Source organism: Ranitomeya imitator, chromosome 2, assembly GCF_032444005.1.
Source record: "Ranitomeya imitator isolate aRanImi1 chromosome 2, aRanImi1.pri, whole genome shotgun sequence".
NCBI lineage: Eukaryota > Metazoa > Chordata > Amphibia > Anura > Dendrobatidae > Ranitomeya > Ranitomeya imitator.
The window spans coordinates 336,707,795-336,729,761 of NC_091283.1; the positions used below are offsets into that span (position 1 = coordinate 336,707,795).

The following is a 21,967-nucleotide window of genomic DNA, read 5'->3' on the forward strand; positions in this document are numbered from 1 at the left end:
TACTGTGCCTAATAATTTGGAACAGTGCATTTTGAGTTTTTATTTATTTTGGAGATTATACTGTTATCATTGGGAGGTTTCTTCAATAAAATTTGATGTATAATCTAACGGGTGATGACTTTTATTAGACTGACTGTCATTTTCACTGACCATTTAGGAAAATCCGAGAAAAATATCATTTGCATAATAATTTGGAACCCAGTGTAATAGACAGCTGTTACAATAACAAACTAGGGCAGTCCCTATAGGAGAAAAACACAATAATTACCATATTTTTCCGACTATAAGACGCACTTTTTCCCCAAAAAAAATTGTGAGGAAAATGGGGGGGTGCGTCTTATAGTTGGAATACAGGCTTACCGGCATTGTGGCGGCGACAGAGGTGCTGGGATGATGTAGCGCGGTGAGCGGTGTGGCGTGAGCAGGGTCCCTTCCACATTTGAGGTGACGTCGCGGCCCAGTATTGAAGGAGAGCAGCAGAGCTCGGTGAGTTACGGCTTTCCCGGTGGCGGCGGCCATCTTCCTGAGGCCGCGCGTGCGCAGATTGAGTTTTCTGCTTCCTGGGGCTTCAGGAAAATGGCCACGGGAGGCCGCTCGTGCGCAGATTGAGATCGCGGCGGCCATTTTCCTGTAGCCCTGGGAAGCAGGGTACTGAATCTGCGCACGCGCTGCCTCAGGAAGATGGCCGCTGCCATCGGGAAAACCGTGACTCACCCAGCTCTGCTGCTCTCCTTCAATACCGCCGTGGCGTCACCTCAAATGTGGAAGGGACCCTGGCCGCCGCCACCTGAGGAAGTGACCGCACATCTGCCACCGCCAGCCGCCACAGCACTGCCGCAACCTCCCCATGGACACCAGGCCATGGCGTCGCCCACCTAAGCAGGATGGGACCCTGCTCAGGTGCACGTCGTTCCGCCCACCGCAGCTCAGCATCACCTCACCTCTGCCACCACCATGCCTTCTGTGACCCTGCTCTGCCACTGCCTGCCCTCAGGTAAGAGATCTTAAATTCGGACAATAAGACGGACCCCCATCTTATGAAAAATCTTTTTTTCTGCAATTTTCACCCCAAATTTGGTATACTGTATTTTCACATTCTTTCTTATCCTGACTGACCGCCACAAGAGAGGCTTATAAACTTAGGTAGTATATAGATTGAAGTCTGGGATCTGCTATATATGGCTACTTTTCTGTTTCAGATAACATGATGCATGATTTTTTTTGTCTAGTCTCGCTTGAATATAAGTCAATATTAAATAAAGTCTCCTGATGAATCTCCTTTAGGGAGGGCGCTGAAACCCGTAGAAATGAGAGGCTTGGTGAGTGAGCGTGTATAGGTCACCTCATCCTTTGTACTGAAACGTGGGGTATACGATTTTTCTATTAGTCGCCTTCTGACTAACCTTCAGGGGGTGACTTATGGGTATAGTTTTACATTTGGAATTAATAAATTTAGTTTTATCCTTTTGTCAGCAAACATGAGGAATTACAAGAGACAACCCCTTTAAGAAGATCAAATTTTGGTTAAAACGACTCCAACAATCTGAACATAAAAAAGGCTTCCCCCCTATGTGACATCTCTGATGTTTATTAACAGTTTATTTCAAAATAACATTATTATACATTTTTATAGCACCATTTATTCCATGGTGCTTTACATGTCAAAAGGGGGCAAATATAGACAAGTACAATAAACATGAGCAAAACCAAGGCACTAACAAGTACAGATGGAGAGAGGACCCTGCCCGCGAGGGCTTGTAAGAGGGTGAACTGTAGTCCCACTGAGAGGGCACTAGGACCCTGTGGTTTTTGCCTATTGCAGAAGAGAACAGACCGTGCAAAACTCCCAGAGACAATGTGTGCTGCTGGGTGGGGTCTAGTGTCTCGGGTGTAAAGTGAAACTAGGAAGTGAGAGCTGAGAGAGAAAAAGGCGGGAAGCAAAGGCAGAAGCTGCTGTGATATCTTAAAAAGAGACTGTGTGTGGATTTACTGCAAGTGTTTTTGGAGGAAAAGAAGCTTTTGAGAGACTTTTTGTTGCTAACGTTCCCCTGGAGAAGAATTAACCTTTTGTTTAACTCTGTGAGAGACTTGTGTGGCTAACGTTTCCTGGAGAGGAGTTCACCCTTTATTTAACAAAAGACTGAGACTTTACTAAGAACCCAGTACGTATTTGGAAGTCTGTGGATTCCCTGTGCATTGAGTGGAGAACCAAGTCTGGACAGACTGCTGATACAGAGACGGACGGGTTATCGTGGAAGCATTCCTAGGAGCTACAGAAGCAGAGACTACATCGTGAGACCACTAACTAAGTCCCCGGCGTTTGGGCTCGGCATCGGCCGACAAGACAAGAGGAGCTTGCTGTAACTTATTGGCGCTGAAAATATGAACTGGCTGCAGCCTGTGCGGATTCCTGCCTGAGAGGAAATCCATCTCAGGATACGGTACCATAGTTATAGATACCCGGGTATCTCTGCTCAGAGTGTTAAATTGTTACTTTAGAGGTGTATCTTATATTAGAGTTGTGTAAGTTATACTCAGTGTGCCATTCCAGGGGCTCCCTTAATAACACTACATTCAATTTACACTTGTTCCTGTTTTTAGTTGCCTGTTAGGTAAATTTCTTACTAGTCTGTTGTAGTACACAGTTCTCAGGAGACCTTTGAGTGGCACAGTGATTTCAGCTGCTGCTGAATTAGTGTATCTTTGGGGTGCATCTGCCTTAATATTCTCCATATTACCTTGATTATTTTGCCTTTGAGTAAATACCGTTGGAGATTTCTGCCTTGGTCTTGGTTTGTGACTCACTGGATCTTATTCGGACCTCTGGTCATTACATTTTTGGCGTAGTCGGCAGGATCCAGTGTTTGTCATGGACGAGGGCGACGGTGGAAATGACCCCGCTGTATCCGCATCCTCCTCGGGGGTTGGGGTTCCCCTGGCAGCCGCGGCGACTTCGGGAGGGTATGTGCCTGTAGGAGCTTTACTTCAGCACATGCCGAAATACGATGGGCGCAATATGGCGTTGCAAGATTGGGCTGAGAGAATCCGGAGTATTCTGCGCATGTGTAATTTGACCCCCGCGTTACGCGCTGAGCTGGCATTAAATGCACTGGAGGGTGATATTAGGCGTATGGTGATGGTGCGCCCAGAATCAGAGAGGGATACATTAAAAAAAGATTTTGGAACTGTTAGAGGGGAGTTTGGGGGGCCGAGCGCGCGTGGCCCAGCTTCGGTCCCTATTCTTTAATCGTCCCCAGAGAGAGTGTGAGTCCCTGATGCAGTACTCTAATATTTTGCAAGAGATGTTGAATGAGATGCAGCGACTAGACCCGGGGGCCATGGGGGCATTCCGGGAGGTAGACCGCTTGCTCCGGGACCAATTCATCACCGGTGTAGCCAATAGACTTCTCCGGGACAAACTGTTGGAAATGGCCCGGGTTGCACCAGAGTTATCTTTCTGGCAGATTTACCGAGCTGCAGTGGAAAGGGAAGAGAAATCGGCCTATGTTCCCGAGGGGTCAGTGAACAGTGCCCAGCTGGAGGAAGGTGTGTCATCAGGGTCGGGGGGAGAGGGGCTGGTAAGCGTGGTACAAGCTCTGCGTGCTGAGGTGAAGGAGTTGAAGCTGAAATTGTCTCAACTGACAGTTGATCCCGCCTCTACCCCCTCGCGGGAACCTCCTGCCTCACCCCCTGGAACGGTGACCCCGCAAATGGCCAGGTCGTCCTATCAGAATGAGTCAAGCCCTCGCCCACGAGGAACAATCACCTGCTGGAAGTGTGGCCGCCAGGGACACATCTCGCGTTACTGCCGGGCGCTTACAGCCCCAGAAACCCCGTCGCCGGCTTTAAACTTCCGGCCGCTGCCATGAGAGGGCAAGCAGCAGCGGCCCCACCCACACAAAGCCCTCGACGGAATGAACAAGATTTGTTTGCATGTAGTCCAGTGATAGAAGCAGAGTTTGAAGGGCGGAAGATGAGGTGCTTGGTTGACACGGGATCCGAATGTACTATAATGCCTCTAGAAGTATATGAGAGATACTTCAGTCGACTAGTGATTCCAGAGGATGGCCGAGTGATACGACTGACCGCCGCAAATAATGGTCAATTGTCAGTAAAAGGGATCGTGTGGATGCAACTAAAAATGTTTGGTCAAGAGCTGGGGCAGAAAGGGGTAGTACTGGTGGATCACCCCCCTAGAAGAGGGATGGAAGTGACGCTCGGAATGAACGTGCTGCGAGATTTGAATCACCAGATGTATGCCAGTGAAGGACCCCGATACTGGGCCCGTGCGACAAGACACCGACCCACACAGAGAATTCTACACCGTCTAGTGCTGAGTTGCGACTTGCTGAAAAGTGCGGTCCCAGGTGGCCGGGTGGGCCGGGTCCGAGTGACTTCGAAGGCCCCGATCCTGCTGGGACCCAGACAAGAGGAACTCTTAATGCTGCCTGTGGGAGCTGCACAGAGATTGAATGGGCTTGAAGTGCTACTTGAGCCCGTCCGAGAGGGTTCCTCATTTGCCAAGGTACATGTGGCCCGTTCTTTGGCGATTGTGAAGAATGGACGAGTACCGGTCCGATGCATCAATGTTTTAGATGAAGCTGTTGCAATTCCCGCTGGGACCATACTGGCTGAACTGTTCGTGCCGGCAGAGAAGGTGCCGGAAAATGCAGGGTTCGAATTGCGACCAGACCAACAGTCATCCTGGACATTCGCGGTCGAGGTAGGCCGGACTGAACCTCCTACGGAGGAATGGAATGTTCATGTGATCATGGAGCAGATGGGAGTGGATCGGGAGAAGCTGACCCCCGTGCAGTTGGAGCAGTTGGAGAGAGTTTTGTGGGAACATCAAGAGACCTTTTCCCGACATGGAGAGGACTTCGGGTGTACCCAGACGATTGAGCATGAGATTCCAACGGGGGATACTCCACCCATTAGAGAAAGATATCGCCAAATTCCTCCGGCGCTCTATCAAGAGGTGAAGAGCATGGTGGCCAGTATGCTGGACAACCAAGTGATCCGAGAGAGCCGGAGTCCCTGGGCGGCCCCTGTAGTCTTGGTCCGCAAGAAGGATGGGACACTCCGATTTTGTGTGGACTATCGGAAATTGAATGCCCACACCGTACGGGACGCATATCCTTTACCCCGTATTGAAGAATCCCTGTCGGCCCTGGGTCGGGCCAAGTATTTCTCAACGTTGGATTTGGCAAGCGGGTACTGGCAGGTCCCAATGGCTGAAAAAGATCGGGCCAAGACGGCGTTTGTATTGCCAATGGGGCTCTTTGAGTTCAACCGGATGCCCTTTGGCCTCGCTACCGCCCCGGGAACCTTCCAACGCCTGATGGAACATTGCTTGGGTGATCTAAATTTTGAATCAGTCCTGATATATTTGGACGACATTGTGGTGTTCGGAACCTCATTTGAAGATCATCTGGAGAAGCTGCGTCAAGTTCTCCGGCGGCTCAAGAGCTACGGCCTGAAAATAAAGCCAAAAAAATGTCAGCTGTTACGAAACCAGATTGAATATTTGGGGCATCTGGTGACCCCAGACGGGGTACTACCTTTAGCCAGTAAGATTAAGGCGGTACAAGAGTGGCCACCTCCTTGTGACCTGCGAGAAGTGCGGGCCTTCCTGGGCCTAGCAGGATACTATCGGCGGTTTGTGCCTAAATTCTCACAAGTGGTGAGTCCCTTGAATGAACTTTTGAGAGGGACAGCGCTGGGTCCTCGAAATCGCCCCATTCCATGGGGGCCCCTACAGAAAAAGGCATTTGATGGAGTGAAAACCGCCCTAACGAGTGCCCCATTGCTGGCCTACGCCCGGTTTGACACCCCTTTTTTGTTGTATACCGATGGTAGTCTTCATGGGTTGGGGGCAGTACTAGCACAGGTGCAGGACGGCCGAGAACGAGTGATTTCTTATGGCAGCAGATCTTTAAGAGACTCTGAGCGAAATCCGGCTAACTACAGCTCATTCCGTCTGGAATTGCTGGCCCTGGTGTGGGCAATGACAGAACGCTTCGCCGAGTATCTAACAGGAGCTGAGGTGCTAGTCATGACAGATAACAACCCGCTAGCTCACTTAGAGAATGCAAAACTGGGGGCGTTGGAGCAGCGGTGGGTCGCCAGACTGGCCAAGTTCAATTACCGCATTAAATTTCGCTCTGGTCGAGAGAACGGCAATGCAGATGCATTGTCAAGAGTGCCCCTTGGGTCATCCGGGGAAGATGTTGATGAACAACTTGAGGATACTGAAACTCCAGCTTTGGGGCAAATACCTATCTTCCAAAGTGTGGTACACTCAAGTGGGGTGGCCACCGGGATGCCCTGTGTCCTGGGTAAAACACCCTCAGATTGGACAAGAGTCCAGGATGAGTGTCCGGACGTTGCACTTGTGCGCCGTTGGGTACAAAACAAGGCCTGGCCCAGTGCAGAGGACAAGGCTCAGTTGTCCATGGAAGGAATGAAACTCCTTCGACAATGGGATAAATTGTGTGTGGAACAAGGTCTTTTGTATCGTAAGGTGTACCTGCCATCGGAGCTGCAGCATCGGTACCAACTGATAATTCCTGTGGGGATGGGGCCGGTGGTCGCTCGTGAGGCGCATGAGAAGGGGGCCCATTTTGGAAGTGAAAAGACACTTCAGTGGTTGCAGCGAGTCCTCTACTGCCCTGAGTTGGGAGGGATGGTGGCCGACGCGTGTCGGCAGTGCCGAATTTGTGGGCTCAACAAAAGCCCTGAGCAGCGGGCTCCCACACAGTCTATTAAGACTTCAGCTCCACTGGAACTACTCATGATTGACTACGTGTTGATAGGGTACTCTACATCAGGGTACTCCTACTGCCTGGTGATGACAGATCACTTTACCAAGTATGCTGTAGCGGTGCCGACAAGAGATCAGACGGCCAAGTCGGCGGCTGAGGCAGTGTGCCGACATTTCTTCCAAGTGTTCGGGTGTCCGCAGAGAATACATTCAGATCAAGGGGCCTGCTTTCAGGGAACGCTGATGAAAGAGTTGCACCAGCTCTATGGTATCGAGCAGTCGAGAACAACGCCTTACCACCCTCAGGGTAACGGGGCGTGTGAGCGTTTTAATCGGACCCTGTTGCAAATGTTGAGGTCCTTAGAGAGTCAGCAACAGACATGCTGGCCTGAGTATCTCCCCGAATTGATGTGGGCTTACAATAACAGGGTGCACAGTACTACTGGTTACTCACCACACATGTTGATGTTTGGTAGACCTGGCCGAGACATTGAGGATTTGAGCATGCCAGATCCCTCCTCCGCCCCCCTTCGGACTGCATCCGAGTGGGTACGAGAGCATCGGCGGCGGTTGAGGGTGGTGCATCAGGTGGTGGGTGACCGCCTTCGCCAGGTGGTCCATAAGGACCTGTACAAACAGAGCTGTTCTCTCCGGGAGACAGAGTGTTGGTGAGGACAAAACGACGGTCAGGAAAGCTGAGTGACCGATGGGAGGCGATACCGTATCTGATAAAAAAACAGGTGAACCCTGAGATTCCAGTGTACGAGGTCGAACCGGTGGGGACAGGGGGGCCAACCCGTAATTTGCATCGTAACATGTTACAGCGGTGCTGGTTTGAAGATTCGGCGCCTACCCCCCTAGAGCCAGAGGCCATGTTTCAAGGGGCGGAAGCTCTGAATGATCTTGAGTTTGATGGTGTGCTTACTCCTGCGCCTGCTTATTTGCCCCCTGTGACCGATCTGGCCTCGGGTGATGAGAATGTTGGGGATATGGAGGATGTTGTTGAGGAGAGTGCATCAGGTCAACTGCTTAGTCCTGACGCTGTATCACAGGACATCGAGCCGCAGGAGGAGACAACTCCACTTACGCCCACTGACACGACCATGGAAGAGACTCTAGCTCCCTCTAAGGTCGCACCTGTTGATGTAGGACTCAGGAGAACTACACGATCTACGGCAGGAATACCGCCTCAGCGATATGCTCAAGATGAATTTGAGTGGGATGGTATGTCGAGGACGCCAACCTCTAGTGGGGTGGCATGTAAGAGGGTGAACTGTAGTCCCACTGAGAGGGCACTAGGACCCTGTGGTTTTTGCCTATTGCAGAAGAGAACAGACCGTGCAAAACTCCCAGAGACAATGTGTGCTGCTGGGTGGGGTCTAGTGTCTCGGGTGTAAAGTGAAACTAGGAAGTGAGAGCTGAGAGAGAAAAAGGCGGGAAGCAAAGGCAGAAGCTGCTGTGATATCTTAAAAAGAGACTGTGTGTGGATTTACTGCAAGTGTTTTTGGAGGAAAAGAAGCTTTTGAGAGACTTTTTGTTGCTAACGTTCCCCTGGAGAAGAATTAACCTTTTGTTTAACTCTGTGAGAGACTTGTGTGGCTAACGTTTCCTGGAGAGGAGTTAACCCTTTATTTAACAAAAGACTGAGACTTTACTAAGAACCCAGTACGTATTTGGAAGTCTGTGGATTCCCTGTGCATTGAGTGGAGAACCAAGTCTGGACAGACTGCTGATACAGAGACGGACGGGTTATCGTGGAAGCATTCCTAGGAGCTACAGAAGCAGAGACTACATCGTGAGACCACTAACTAAGTCCCCGGCGTTTGGGCTCGGCATCGGCCGACAAGACAAGAGGAGCTTGCTGTAACTTATTGGCGCTGAAAATATGAACTGGCTGCAGCCTGTGCGGATTCCTGCCTGAGAGGAAATCCATCTCAGGATACGGTACCATAGTTATAGATACCCGGGTATCTCTGCTCAGAGTGTTAAATTGTTACTTTAGAGGTGTATCTTATATTAGAGTTGTGTAAGTTATACTCAGTGTGCCATTCCAGGGGCTCCCTTAATAACACTACATTCAATTTACACTTGTTCCTGTTTTTAGTTGCCTGTTAGGTAAATTTCTTACTAGTCTGTTGTAGTACACAGTTCTCAGGAGACCTTTGAGTGGCACAGTGATTTCAGCTGCTGCTGAATTAGTGTATCTTTGGGGTGCATCTGCCTTAATATTCTCCATATTACCTTGATTATTTTGCCTTTGAGTAAATACCGTTGGAGATTTCTGCCTTGGTCTTGGTTTGTGACTCACTGGATCTTATTCGGACCTCTGGTCATTACAGGCTCACAGTCTACAAGAGATGGGTGAGGATACACTAGGAGAGGGTAGAGCTGGTTGTGCAGCGGTTCAGTAGATTGAGGATCACTGCAGGTTGTAGGTTTGTTGGAAGAGGTGGGTCTTCAGGTTGTTTTTAAAGGTTTCCCACATTAAAAAAATTAAAAAGTCTTCTCCACTGTGTGACTGCTCTGATGTCTAACAAGATGCGCTTTTAGGTTAAAACATTTCCCACCTTCTGACCAGGAAAAAGTCTTTTCCCCTGAGTGGGTTCTCTGGTGCTTAACAAGATGTGATTTCTCTGAAAAATATTTCCCACATTCTGAACAGGAAAAAGGTTTCTCCTCTGTGTGAGTTATCTGATGTCTAAGAAGAAGCTCTTTCCAGCTAAAACATTTCCCACATTCTGAACAAGAAAAAGGCTTCTTCCCTGTGTAAGTTGTCTGATGGCAATCAAGACTTATTTTCATTTTAAAACATTTCCCACATTCTGAACAGGAAAAAGGCTTCTCCCTGTGTGAATTTTTTGGTGGTTAACAAAATGTGATTTCCAGTTAAAACATTTCCCACATTCTGAACAGGAAAAAGGCTTCTCTCCTGTGTGAGTTCTCTGATGGTAATCAAGACTCGTTTTCCATTTAAAACATTTCCCACATTCTGAACATGAAAAAGGCTTCTCCCCTGTATGAACTCTCTGGTGGCTATAAAGAGCCGATTTTTGGTTAAAACATTTGCCACATTCTGAACAGGAAAAAGATTTCTCCCCTGTGTGAACTCTCTTGTGGTCATCAAGAACCGATTTCCGGTTAAAACATTTCCCACATTCTGAACAGGAAAAAGGCTTCTCCCCTGTGTGAGTTCTCTGATGTCTAAGAAGAAGCTCTTTCCAGCTAAAACATTTCTCACATTCTGAACAGGAAAAAGGCTTCACCCCTGTGTGGGTTCTTTGGTGTATAGTAAGATTCCATTTCTGGATAAAACATTTCCCACATTCTGAACAGGAGAAAGGCTTCTCGCCTGTGTGAATTATCTGGTGGTTAACAAAATGTGATTTCTGGTTAAAACATTTCCCACATTCTGAACAGGAAAAAGGCTTCTCCACTGTGTGAACGCTCTGATGTCTAACAAGATGCGCTTTCCAGTTAAAACATTTCCCACATTCTGAACAAGAAAAAAGCTTCTCCCCTGTGTGAGTTCTCTGGTGGTTAACAAAATGTGATTTCCGTGTAAAATATTTCCCACATTCTGAACATGAAAATGACTTCATTGCTTTAGGAGCAGTTTGTTTTTTAATGCCTCTTTTGTGACTTTGATTTTCCTCAGTAGTCTGTAATGAATCAGAAGATGGGACCTGTTTCATAGGATCAGATGACTGATCTTTGCTGTGAATGGATGATGGTATATCTGGAGTAATAGCATGCACTGCAGTTGTATCCTGTAGGATCTCAAGAACATCAGATTTAAAAATTGAAGATGTCAGCTGTCCCTCTGATCTCCTGGTACAGTCATCTGTGAAGATGAAAACAATTTTTATCTTTTTAATAACATTCAGTTTCATATTTTTGAACATTTCTACTTAAACTGTCCATAAAAATGGCAAGCTATGTAAAAAAAAAACTTTAATTATTTGCTAAGACAATGACAGTTCACAGTCTAATAGAAAACCTTATAGGATGAATCAGTAGTGCATGTTGTTCAACTGTTTGCTCATTTGGCCTCCCAAATATTGAATAAAAAGAAACCAATGTTAATTAGGCGAAAATAATACTAATTCTCATCTTACAAAAAAGTCCTTACTCAGGTCCATCATCTGTCAATGGAAAAAGAGAGGCCTCCACACTATTAGTGGCTCAAAGGCTGTTAAAAGCAACAAGATTTCCATAAACCAATCCAGCAAAATCCACTCTCACTTCTGAGTCTTGCAGTAATAAAAATAATATTTATTTATATAGCGCCAACATATTCCGCAGCGCTTTACAGTTTAACAGTTTCAAACGCAAGTCATAGGTAACAGCGTTAACAATACAATAGTTAAAGCACAATAAGATGACCCTACTCATAAGAGCTTACAATCTACAATGAGGTGGGAAGATACAAAGTTCAGGAGCTTATTTGCATTGATGTATGTACAATGATTGTCCAGCCTTCTTCAGGGGTTGGGGGATAGATGGAGATAGTGAATTGGGCTACACACGAGCCCTTACACATAACATGACTTTTATTAGGTAACGTGATAGCCCGCTCTGAACAAGTATGTTTTGCAGGGATGCCTAAAACTATGCAAATTGTGAATGGTACTAATTTCTTGGGGTAGAGCATTCCAGAGGATTGGCGCAGCACGGGAGAAGTCTTGGAGATGGGAGTGGGAGGTACGGATTAGTGCAGAGGTTAGTCGAAAGTCATTTGCAGAGGGCAGTGGTCGGCTTGGCCGATAGACAAAAATAAGGGAGGAGATGTAAGGGGGTGCTGCACTGTGAAGAGCTTTGTGGGAGGGAACAAATACTTTGAATTGGATCCTATAATGAATGGGCAGCCAGTGTAATGAATGGCAAAGAGAGGCTGCATCTGAATACGGATTAGCCAGGTAGATGGCCTTGGCTGCTGCATTAAGGATAGACTGGAGAGGGGAAAATGGAGTGAGAGGGAGGCCAATTAATAGAGCGTTACAGTAGTCCAGGCGGGAGTGTAACAGGGCAACAGTGAGGATTTCTGTTGTTTCCATGGTGAGAAAAGGGTGGATTCTAGTGATGTTCTTTAGGTGTAAGCGGCACAAGCAGGCATGAGATTGTATATGGGAAGTGAAGGAGAGATTGGTGTCAAACGTAACACCAAGACGGCGTGCCTGCTGCTGGGGTGTTATTATGGTGCCACCCATGGAGAGGGAAATGTCAGGTTTAGGGAGATTTGTAGACAGTGAGAGCAGAAGTTTAGTTTTGGAGAGGTTGAGTATCAGATAGAGGGCGGACATGATGTCGGAGACTGCGGACAGACAGTCACTGGCGTTCTGTAGTACAGCGGGAGTAAGGTCAGGGGATGACGTATATAGTTGGGTATAAAGGCACAGATGATTGGCCTCGGGGAGACCAAAACATCCAACACCGCGAAGACACCATCACTTGTTTCTCAATGCAGTGATTCCAGAACACTGCCCCCATCCCTTATGGGAAATATGCAGACGCATGTAAAGAAGCTGCGGAGACACCATCACGTGTTTCTCGACGCAAGCAGTGAATAGCCAGGCCTTTCCCCGGGAAGGAACAACCACGGGAAGGGCAGCATCCTATGAAGGAAAGCCACCTATGCCAAGCATGGTATCCATCCACAGACAGCTGTTTCGGGGTTTTTGCCCCTCATCAGTGTGGAGTAGGAATCTGGCTATTAGGGATGGGGGCAGTGTTCTGGAATCACTGCGTTGAGAAACACGTGATGGTGTCTCCGCGGTGTTGGATGTTTTGGTCTCCCCGAGGCCAATCATCTGTGCCTTTATAGCCTTTTTACTAGGCACTGCTCCTAATAGCCAGATTCCTACTCCACACTGATGAGGGGCAAAAACCCCGAAACAGCTGTCTGTGGATGGATACCATGCTTGGCATAGGTGGCTTTCCTTCATAGGATGCTGCCGGTCCCGTGGTTGTTCCTTCCCGGGGAAAGGCCTGGCTATTCACTGCTTGCGTCAAGAAACACGTGATGGTGTCTCCGCAGCTTCTTTACATGCGTATATAGTTGGTTGTCATCGGCATAAAGATGGTACTTTAAGCCAAATGTGCTGATGGTCTGTCCAATTGGGGCCGTGTATAAGTGGGCTAAGGACTGAGCCCTGAGGTACCCCAACAGTGAGAGGAAGAGGGGATGAAGTGGAGCCAACGAATGATACACTGAAGGAGAGGTCAGAAAGATAGGAAGAGAACCAGGAGAGAGCAGTGTCCTTAACCCCTTCACCCCCGGAGCATTTTTTCGTTTTCACTCCCCTTCTTTCCAGAGGCATAACTTTTATATTTTTCCGTCAATATGGCCTTGTGAGGGCTTATTTTTTGCAGGACGAGTTGTTCTTTTGAAAGATACCATTGGCTTTACCATGTCGTGTAACAGAAAACAGGAAAAAAAATTCCAAGTGCGATGAAATTGCAAAAAAAGGGCAATCCCACACTTGTTTTTTGTTTGGCTTTTTTTGCTAGGTTCACTAAATGCTAAAATTGACCTGTCATTATGATTCTCCAGGTCATTACGAGTTCAAATAAACATAAAGATGAATGACCTCGGGGAGATCAAAACATCCAACACCGCGGAGACACCATCACGTGTTTCTCAACGCAGTGATCCAGAACACTGCCCCATCCCTTATGGGAAATATGCAAACGCATGTAGAAAAGCCGCAGAGACACCATCACGTGTTTCTCAACGCAAGCAATAAATAGCCAGGACTTTCACCAGAAAGGAACAACCACGGGAAGGGCAGCATCCAAAAAGGAAAACCACCTATGCCAAAACATGGTATCCATCCACAGCCAGCTGTTTCGTGGGTATTTGCCCCTCATCAGTGTGGAGTAGGAAACTAGCTATTAGCAGCAGTGCCTAGTAAAAGGACTATAAACATAAGGATGAATGACCTCGGGAAGATCAAAACATCCAACACCGCGGAGACACCATCACGTGTTTCTCAATGCAGTGATCCAGAACACTGCCCTAACCCTTATGGGAAATGTCCAAATGCATGTAGAAAAGCCGCGGAGACACCATATGTGGGGGTAAACCACTGTTTGGGTGCATGGCAGAGTTCGGAAGGGAAGGAGCACCAGATTTTACTGTTATGGTTTGCAGGTGCCATGACCCACTGGGAAAGCTCATGAGGTGCTAAAACAGCAGAACCCCACATAAGTGACCCCATTTTACGAATTGTTACCTGTCCTAGGTGGTGGCATTTCCCGGCCTCAAAGGACAGGAACACAGAAGATGAGCAGCACTGCCACAATAGAAACAGAGACCTTGAGCCAGTCTCTCCTTCCGGCGCTGTTCCACCAGTTTGAGACGATCCACCTGCATGGGCTCTGGGACAGAAACAGCAGAAGTCGTCACAGGACGCGGACGGGAAGGACTCGGAGTAGCCGAAGGAAGATGAGGGACTCTCCTCTCCCTAGCAGATTCTCGGGTACGCTCTTGGAAACGTAAGTCTATGCGGGTTGCCAGGGATATAAGATCTTCCAAGGAAGTCAGAGTATCCCGACCCACCAATTCGTCCTTAATTCGAGACGAGAGCCCTTGCCAAAAGGCTCCTACCAATGCCTCATTGTTCCATCCTAATTCAGACGAAAGTGTGCGAAACTGAATGTCATATTGACCCACAGAAAGAGACCCCTGGTGAAGGTTAAAAAGAGACTCAGTGGTAGAAGCCAAACAACCTGGTTTGTCGAATACTTTACGAAAAGTATCTAAAAAGATGGATAGTTGAGAGACAAGAGGGTTATCTCGCTCCCAGAGGGGGTTTACCCAAGCTAAAGCCTCTCCCTCTAAGTGGGAAATCACAAAGGCCACCTTTGCTCGGTCAGTAGGGTACTGCATAGGGAGCAACTCAAAATTGAGTTGGCAATGGTTCAGAAACCCCCTACATAATTTAGGATCCCCACTGTAATGAGGTGGTTTAGCCAGGTGAGGCAGTGGGTTAGGGGCCGAGGACTGAGAGGAAACAGGAGCAGGAGACTGGAGGACACGAAGACGATCATCCACGGATGCCATGAAATTAGGGATGTGGGCTTGAGTGTCACGCTGCTGAGCAAGCTCCTGTTGGAGACCTGCCAGCTGCGGAGCACTCCCAGGGTCGGAAGCCTGCAGAGATGAGAGACGAGACTCCATGGATTTCAAGAAGGACATGATCCTAGACTGGTTCTCCTGGAGGAACAGTAGTTCCTTTTGAGTAGGAGTCAGGGTACCAGAGGGGTCCACGGCCAGATTGTACTATCAGATCTTTTGGAACTCCTAAAGTGAACCCACAGAACCACGACAATGAACTTCCCAAGGGTGAGCTGGCCTGGTGGACCACCCCCAATACAGGGAGTGTTAGGGGCAGGCCCGAGGGAGACTATTGGGGAGACTATTGCCGCAGAAGCTGATACCCGGGGAACAGGAAGTAGGAGAGTAAAGACGCAGACCTGGCTATAACGGCGACACAGGACAGACTGGCAATGACTGAGACTAAGAATAGGCAGGATATGGCGGACGCCCAGGACAGACTGGATATGGCGGAAACACAGGACAGGCAGGGTATGGCGGAAACACAAAACAGGCAGGTTATGGCAAATGCCCAGGACAGACTGGATATGGCGGATGCCCAGGACGAACTGGATATGGCGGAAACACAGGACATGCAGGGTATGGCGGAAACACAGGACAGGCAGGGTATGGTGGAAATACAGGACAGGCGGGGAATGGTGGAAACACAGGACAGGCAGGGTATGATGGACGCACAGGACAGAGCAAGGTATGGTGAATGCACAGGACAGAGCAAGGTACAGAGGGACCTGGGTCAAAAGGGGACAAATGACAATCAGGCATGGAGGAGAGGAAGGAGTTACCTTAAATAGACCGAGTGCTGCAGAACTTCTGGGTCAAGATCCTCCAGAATCATAGAGTGGAGGAACGGAGCGTCTGCAGACCAGAGAGAGGAAGTGCGCGTGCGCAGTGAGAGGCGCGTACCCGACGAGAGCCAGGGACCGGTGGCGAGTCAGGAGAAGAGAGCGAAAGGCGCACGCACACAGCTGGAGTGCGCCGGGATGGGTAAGTATGTAGGCGCGCATAGTGAGCGGCAGGTGGCGCCGTGACATTGTAATTCACGTTAGTGGTAAAAAAAATTTGTTATAACTTACGCTTGTGTAAAAAACGGAAATTTAGCGAAAAGTTTGCAATTTTCAAATGTAAATTTTTATGCCCTTAACCCCTTTCTGACATCATACATACTATCCCGTCGAGGTGACCTGGGCCCGTATGACCATCAAGGGGATAATATATCACATGTGATCAGTCGCGCTCATGGGGGGATCACGGCCGGGTGTCAGCTGATCATCACAGCTGACATCCGGCACTATGTGCCAGGAGCAGTCACGGACCACTCCCGGCACTTTAACCCCTGGATCGCAGCTTTCCAGTGACATAGAGAAGCATTGCGCAGGGAGGGGGCTCCCTGCGTGCTTCCCTGAGACCCTCGGAACAACGCGATGTGATTGCGTTGTGCTGAGGGTCTCCTCCATTCTCCTCCCTGCATACCCCGGATCCAAGATGGCCGTGATGGTCCTTCCGGGTCCTGCAGTGAGGTGGCTTGCGAGCACCTGCTGAGAGCAGGCGCCGGCAAGCCTCCTGCACTGCCTGTCAGATAACTGATCTGACACAGTGCTTTGCAAAGTGTCAAATCAGCGATCTGACACTATACAGTGATGTCCCACCTTGGGACAATGTAAAAAAGTTAAAAAAAAAAAAATTACACTGTAAAAAAAATTTTTTTAAATCCTAAATAAAGAAAAAAATTAAATATTGTTCCAATAACTACATTTGTTTATGTAAATAATAAAAAAACAATAAAAGTACACATATTTAGTATCGCCACGTCCATAACAACCCAACCTATAAAACTGTCCCACTAGCTAACCCCTTCAGTGAACACCGTAAAAAAAAAAAAAAAACACGAGGCAAAAAACAATGCTTTATCATCATACTGCTGAAAATCAAGTGGAATAACACACGATCAAAAAGACAGATATAAATAAACATTGTACCGCTGAAAACACCATCTTGTCCAGCAAAAAATGAGCCACCACACAGTGTCATCAACGAAAAAATAAAAATGTTATAGCCCTCAGAATAAAGCGATGCAAAAATAATTATTTTTTCTATTGTATAAAAGTGCCAAAACATAAAAAAATGATATAAATGAGGTATCACTGTAATGGTACTGACCCAGAGAATAAAACTGCTTTATCAATTTTACCAAACGCAGAACAGTATAAACTGCTCATTCTGCCTAACAAAAATTGGAATAAAAAGCGATCAAAAAATGTCATGTTCCTGAAAATAGTACCAATAAAAAGTCAACTCGTCCTGCAAAATACAAGACCTCACATGACTCTGTGGGCCAAAATATGGAAAAATTATAGCTCCCAAAATGTGATGACACAAAATATATTTTTTACAATAAAAAGCGTCTTTTAGTGTGTGACAGCTGCCAAACATAAAACCCGTTTTTAAAACCCACTATAAATAGTAAATAAAACCCCCCTTTATCATTCCCTTAGTTAGGGAAGAATAATAAAATTAAAAAAAATGTATTTATTTCCATTTTCCCGTTAGGGTTAGGTTTGGGGCTAAAGTTAAGGTTAGGGTTGGGGTTAAGGTTAGGGTTGGGGCTAAAGTTAGGGTTAAGGCTAAAGTAATAAAGTTAAGGTTAGGGTTGGGGCTAGAGTTGGGGTTAGGGTTTGGATTATGTGTGAGTAGGGTTATGGTTAAGTTTGGGATTAGGGGTGTGTTCGGGTTAGGGGTGTGGTTAGGTTTATGGTTAGGGTTGGGATTAGGGTTAGGTATTTGTTGGGGTTAGGGGTGTGTTGGGGTTAGCATTGGAGTTAGAATTGGGGGAGTTTCTACTGTTTAGGCACATCAGGGGCTCTGCAAATGCAACATGACATCCGATCTCAATTCCATCCAATTCTGCGTTGAAAAGTAAAACGGTGCTCCTTCCTTTCTGAGCTCTGCCGTGTTCCCAAACAGTGGTTTACCCCTGTTGGGGTATCAGCGTACTCAAGACAAATTGCACAACAACTTTTGGGATCCAATTTCTCCTTTTACCCTTGGGAAAATAAAAAATTGGGGGTGAAAATATCCCTTTTGTGAAAAAAATGATTTTTTATTTTTACGGCTCTTCATTATAAACTTCGGTAAAGCACTTGGGGGTTCAAAGTGCTCACCACACATCTAGATAAGTTCCTTAGGGGGTCTAGTTTCCAAAATGGCGTCACTTGTGGGGGATTTCCACTGTTTAGGCACATCAGGGGCTCTCCAAACGCGACATTGCATCCTCTCTCAATTACAGCCAATTCTGCTTTAAAAAAAGTCAAATGACGCTCCTTCCCTTCTGAGCTCTGCCATGCGCCCAAACGGTGGTTTACCCCCATATATAGGGTATTGGCGTACTCAGGACAAATTGTACAACAACTTTTGGAGTCCAATTTGTCCTGTTACCCTTGGTAAAATAAAAAAAAAATAAATTGGATCTGAAGTATTTTTTTTTTTTAAAGTTAAATGCTCATTTTTTCTTAAACATTCCAAAAATTCCTGTGAGGTACCTGAAGGGTTAATAAACTTCTTAAATGTGGTTTTGAGCACTTTGAGGGGTGCAGTTTTTAGAATGGTGTAACTTTTGCCATTTTCTATCATACAGACCCTCAAAGTGACTTCAAAAATAATGCGGTCCCTAAAAAACAAAAAATAACAAATCGCTGGTTAACTTTTGACCCTTATAACTCCCTAAGAAAAAAAAATGTTGGTTCCATAATTGTGCTGATGGAAAGTACACATGTGGAAAATGTTACTTATTAAGTATTTTGTGTGATATATCTGTGTGATTTAAGAGCATAAAAATTCAAAGATAGAAAATTAAGAAATTTTCAAAATTTTCACCAAATTTCCGTTATTTCCACAAATAAACGCAAATAACAACAAATAAATTTTACCACTATCATGAAGTACAATATGTCTCGAGAAAATAGTGCCAGAATCACCAGGATCCGTTGAAGCGTTCCAGAGTTATAACATAAAGGGACAGTGGTCAGAATAGTAAAAATTGGCCCGGTCATTAACATGAAAACCACTCTTGGGGTAAAGGGGTTAAAACAGAGAAATATGTCACACAAAACAGTTAATAAATAACATATCCCACATGTCTACTTTATATCAGCACAATTTTGGAATCAATTTTTTTTATTAGTAAGTTATAAGTTGAACAGCGATTTCTAATTTTTTTTTTTAGGGACCACATCACATTTGAAGTCACTTTGAGGGGTCTATGTGGCAGAAAATACTCAAAAGTGACACTATTATAAAAACTGCACCCCTCAAGCTGATCAAAGCCACATTTAAGAAGTTTCAAGAAGTGATGAGCGAAAATATTCGTTACTCGAGACTTTCCGAGCACGCTCGGGTGTCCTCCAAGTATTTTTTAGTGCTCGAAAATTTAGTTTTTATTGCTGCAGCTGAATGATTGACATCTGTTAGCCAGCATAAGTACATATGGGGATTCCCTACCCACCATTTTATTTTCCACCGTAAATACCGTAGAGAAGGTGTTTAATATATTAGCTTTTTCCTCGTCATCTACAACCATTCCTTCCTCACAATTTTTTAAGGGGCCTACACTTTCACTTATGATTCTTTAACTATTGATATAGTTGAAGAACAGTTTGGGATTAATTTTACTCTCCTTAACAATGTGCTTCTCTGTTTCCTTTTTGGCAGTGTGAGTAGTTTAATGTTTGTCAGGTTGTCATGCGTCAGTTGTGTAAGTCAGAAATTAATTTAGTAGTACATGGATGTGTGGTACAGTTTGAAGCAATATTTCATACACAGCCCAGGTTTGTCGGGGCAGGTGTTGTGTGGCGCCCCAGGGTCCTAGTCGTCAAAGTAGCATTACTTTCCTCACGGGGAGAGGGATGTTTGCTTGAAGGCATGAAGGGATAACTGTAACCAGGCAACACAAGCATGCAACACATTCACACTCCAGGCTATCAGGGGGAGCTTTTGATCCTATTTACTAGGTGACTCACCATATATAAGGTAGTTTTGGAGGGAAAGGAGAGAGTTTTCAGTCAGTTCCAGTCAGAGAGACAGGGGAAGGAAGCAGGAAGATTTGCTAGAGAGAGATTGCCAGAAGGGAGCTTGTCGAGGAACATCAGCTAGGCGGAGCTGGTACGATAGGAGAATAGCTGAGCAGACGTGGGGGTCTGCAGCTCCTGGCAGAAAGAGGAAACTGAGAAAGACAGAACATCAGACAGTTCTTGCCAGGAAACAGACTGGATCAGTCTGAGGCAGAGGAGGGTTTACGGAGCTGTGTTGCTGCAGTGCAGCAGTTCCTGTAAAGAGACATTCAGAAAGCCGAATACATTGCAGTGAACATGCAGGAGAGCAAAGCACAGGAGAGGATACCAGGGGGAGACCACCCCCCGAGCAGGCTGCCTCCTTCTGAGGCGCAGAGACCGGTAGCCGGAACACAGAGGATTGAAAGGCTTTTCACGACTTACATCAGAGACTGGCAGGACAGCTGAATTCCACATTCCCTGTCCGCCTTAGTACCGAGGAGGCACGGTGACACCCTTAGAGGCGTGCTAGAGTTCCTATATATCGCCTCAAGTCACCAGTCATACGGGTCGTGTCCTATCCTATATGGGGGACAGAGAGAGAATATCTGTGAAGACCTTATGTCAAGCCATAGGCAGTAAGGGACTATAACACCACGGTGCTAGAGGAAGGCTTTGATTTCCACCTGTATAAGGGGACTCCTAACTTGCCTCCAAGCCAGACGGACCCTGCCTGCCCTGTGATCTGGTGCCCTGGACTGTGGCTGCCTGAAGTCGACAGTAAACAAGGTAAAGAGACTGCAAACCTGTGTCCCCATTCTTTACTGCATCATTCACCATCTACCATCTACACACCAGGAGCCCTGGGGATATACTTCACCTGTGGGAAGTTATACCATCTAGCTGCCATAACATCACCCCATCCCCGGACCCCTTAAAGCAGCGTCGGTCCCCACTGACCGAATACCACAGGTGGCATCACGAACATAAACTTTATTCCCTTTAAAGACCTTTCCCCTTTTACATGGCTGCCCAGGGCCACGGACCGGGTCGCCACCATGACATCCCCCTGTGAATCGCAGGACCCGGTACCAAGTACCCCACGGCCCTGGCGAGCGACTCAGTTGCATTCATAAATGGAGTCCTTGCATATTCCCCTTTTGTAACACACTCTGCACCTCTTTTGCTACCTTCCTTCTTTTCAAGTTTGAGGGACCTCTCCCGGGGAATGCTGACCTGGTACGATACAATCATCTTCAGTTCCGGAAGTACTGGGGGCCAGCTACTTCCTGAGTGCCCAATATCAGGGACTTAGTCACTACCTCCTGGAACTGAAAGTGCGACATAGTGGTCTGGCCTGCACATCGTGACAGCAGGAAAGCGTTGTGCATTGCCATTTGTACGATATGCATGGCCAGCTTTTTGTACCACACCTTGACCTTTCTCAAAGCACTGTACGCCTGGAGGAGTTGATCAGAGAGATCAATGCCCCCCATGTTTTTGTTGTACCCCAGTACACAGTTCGGTTTGCTGACCTGTGCATAGGTACCTCGTACATTGCCAAGGGCGCTGCCATCACCGTGTATGGTGGTCAAGAAAAAGTCATCCCTCTTGTCCTTGAACTAGACCACCAGAAGGTGGTCGCTACCCAGGGCTCTGCTGTCACCCTTTCGAGCATCTGCCCAAGTAACATTTTTGGGAGGCCTCTGATTTTTGCAGACAGTACCGCAGGCCATGGTACCTTGCGCAGAGAGGGTTTTGAAGAGTGGGATGCTGGTATAAAAGTTATCGGTGAAGCGGTGATAACCTTTGTTAATGCAGGAATTTGGCCATCCATGACCATTCAGAACACTGGAGTGTTGTATAAAACATCAACAATCCAATATTGCCGAAGTTCTGGCTTCTTCAGGATCCCCATGTGAAGGACCATGCCCCAAAACTGCATCATTTTAACTACGTCTACAGGAGACCAGTTAGAAACTAAAGAACCAGGCATTTGTGCCAAAAATTGCTGAGCATACAAATTAGTTTAGCCCATTATGAGGT

General features: G+C 46.9%; 2 protein-coding genes across 2 annotated transcripts in view; one reads left to right on the top strand and one right to left on the bottom strand.

Moving 5' to 3' along the window:
* The window catches only part of LOC138663608 (zinc finger protein 25-like), a 418,987-nt gene that overhangs the window by 223,114 nt on the left and 173,906 nt on the right, over window positions 1-21,967 (top strand). The window lies entirely within an intron of this gene.
* LOC138663627 (zinc finger protein OZF-like) overlaps window positions 9,108-21,967 on the bottom strand; it is a 72,127-nt gene continuing 59,267 nt past the window's right edge. The window contains exon 5 of the mRNA XM_069749906.1: window positions 9,108-10,604. Coding sequence (XP_069606007.1) covers window positions 9,562-10,604 — 1,043 coding nt within the window. The 3' untranslated portion in view covers window positions 9,108-9,561. The remainder of the gene's footprint in view (window positions 10,605-21,967) is intronic.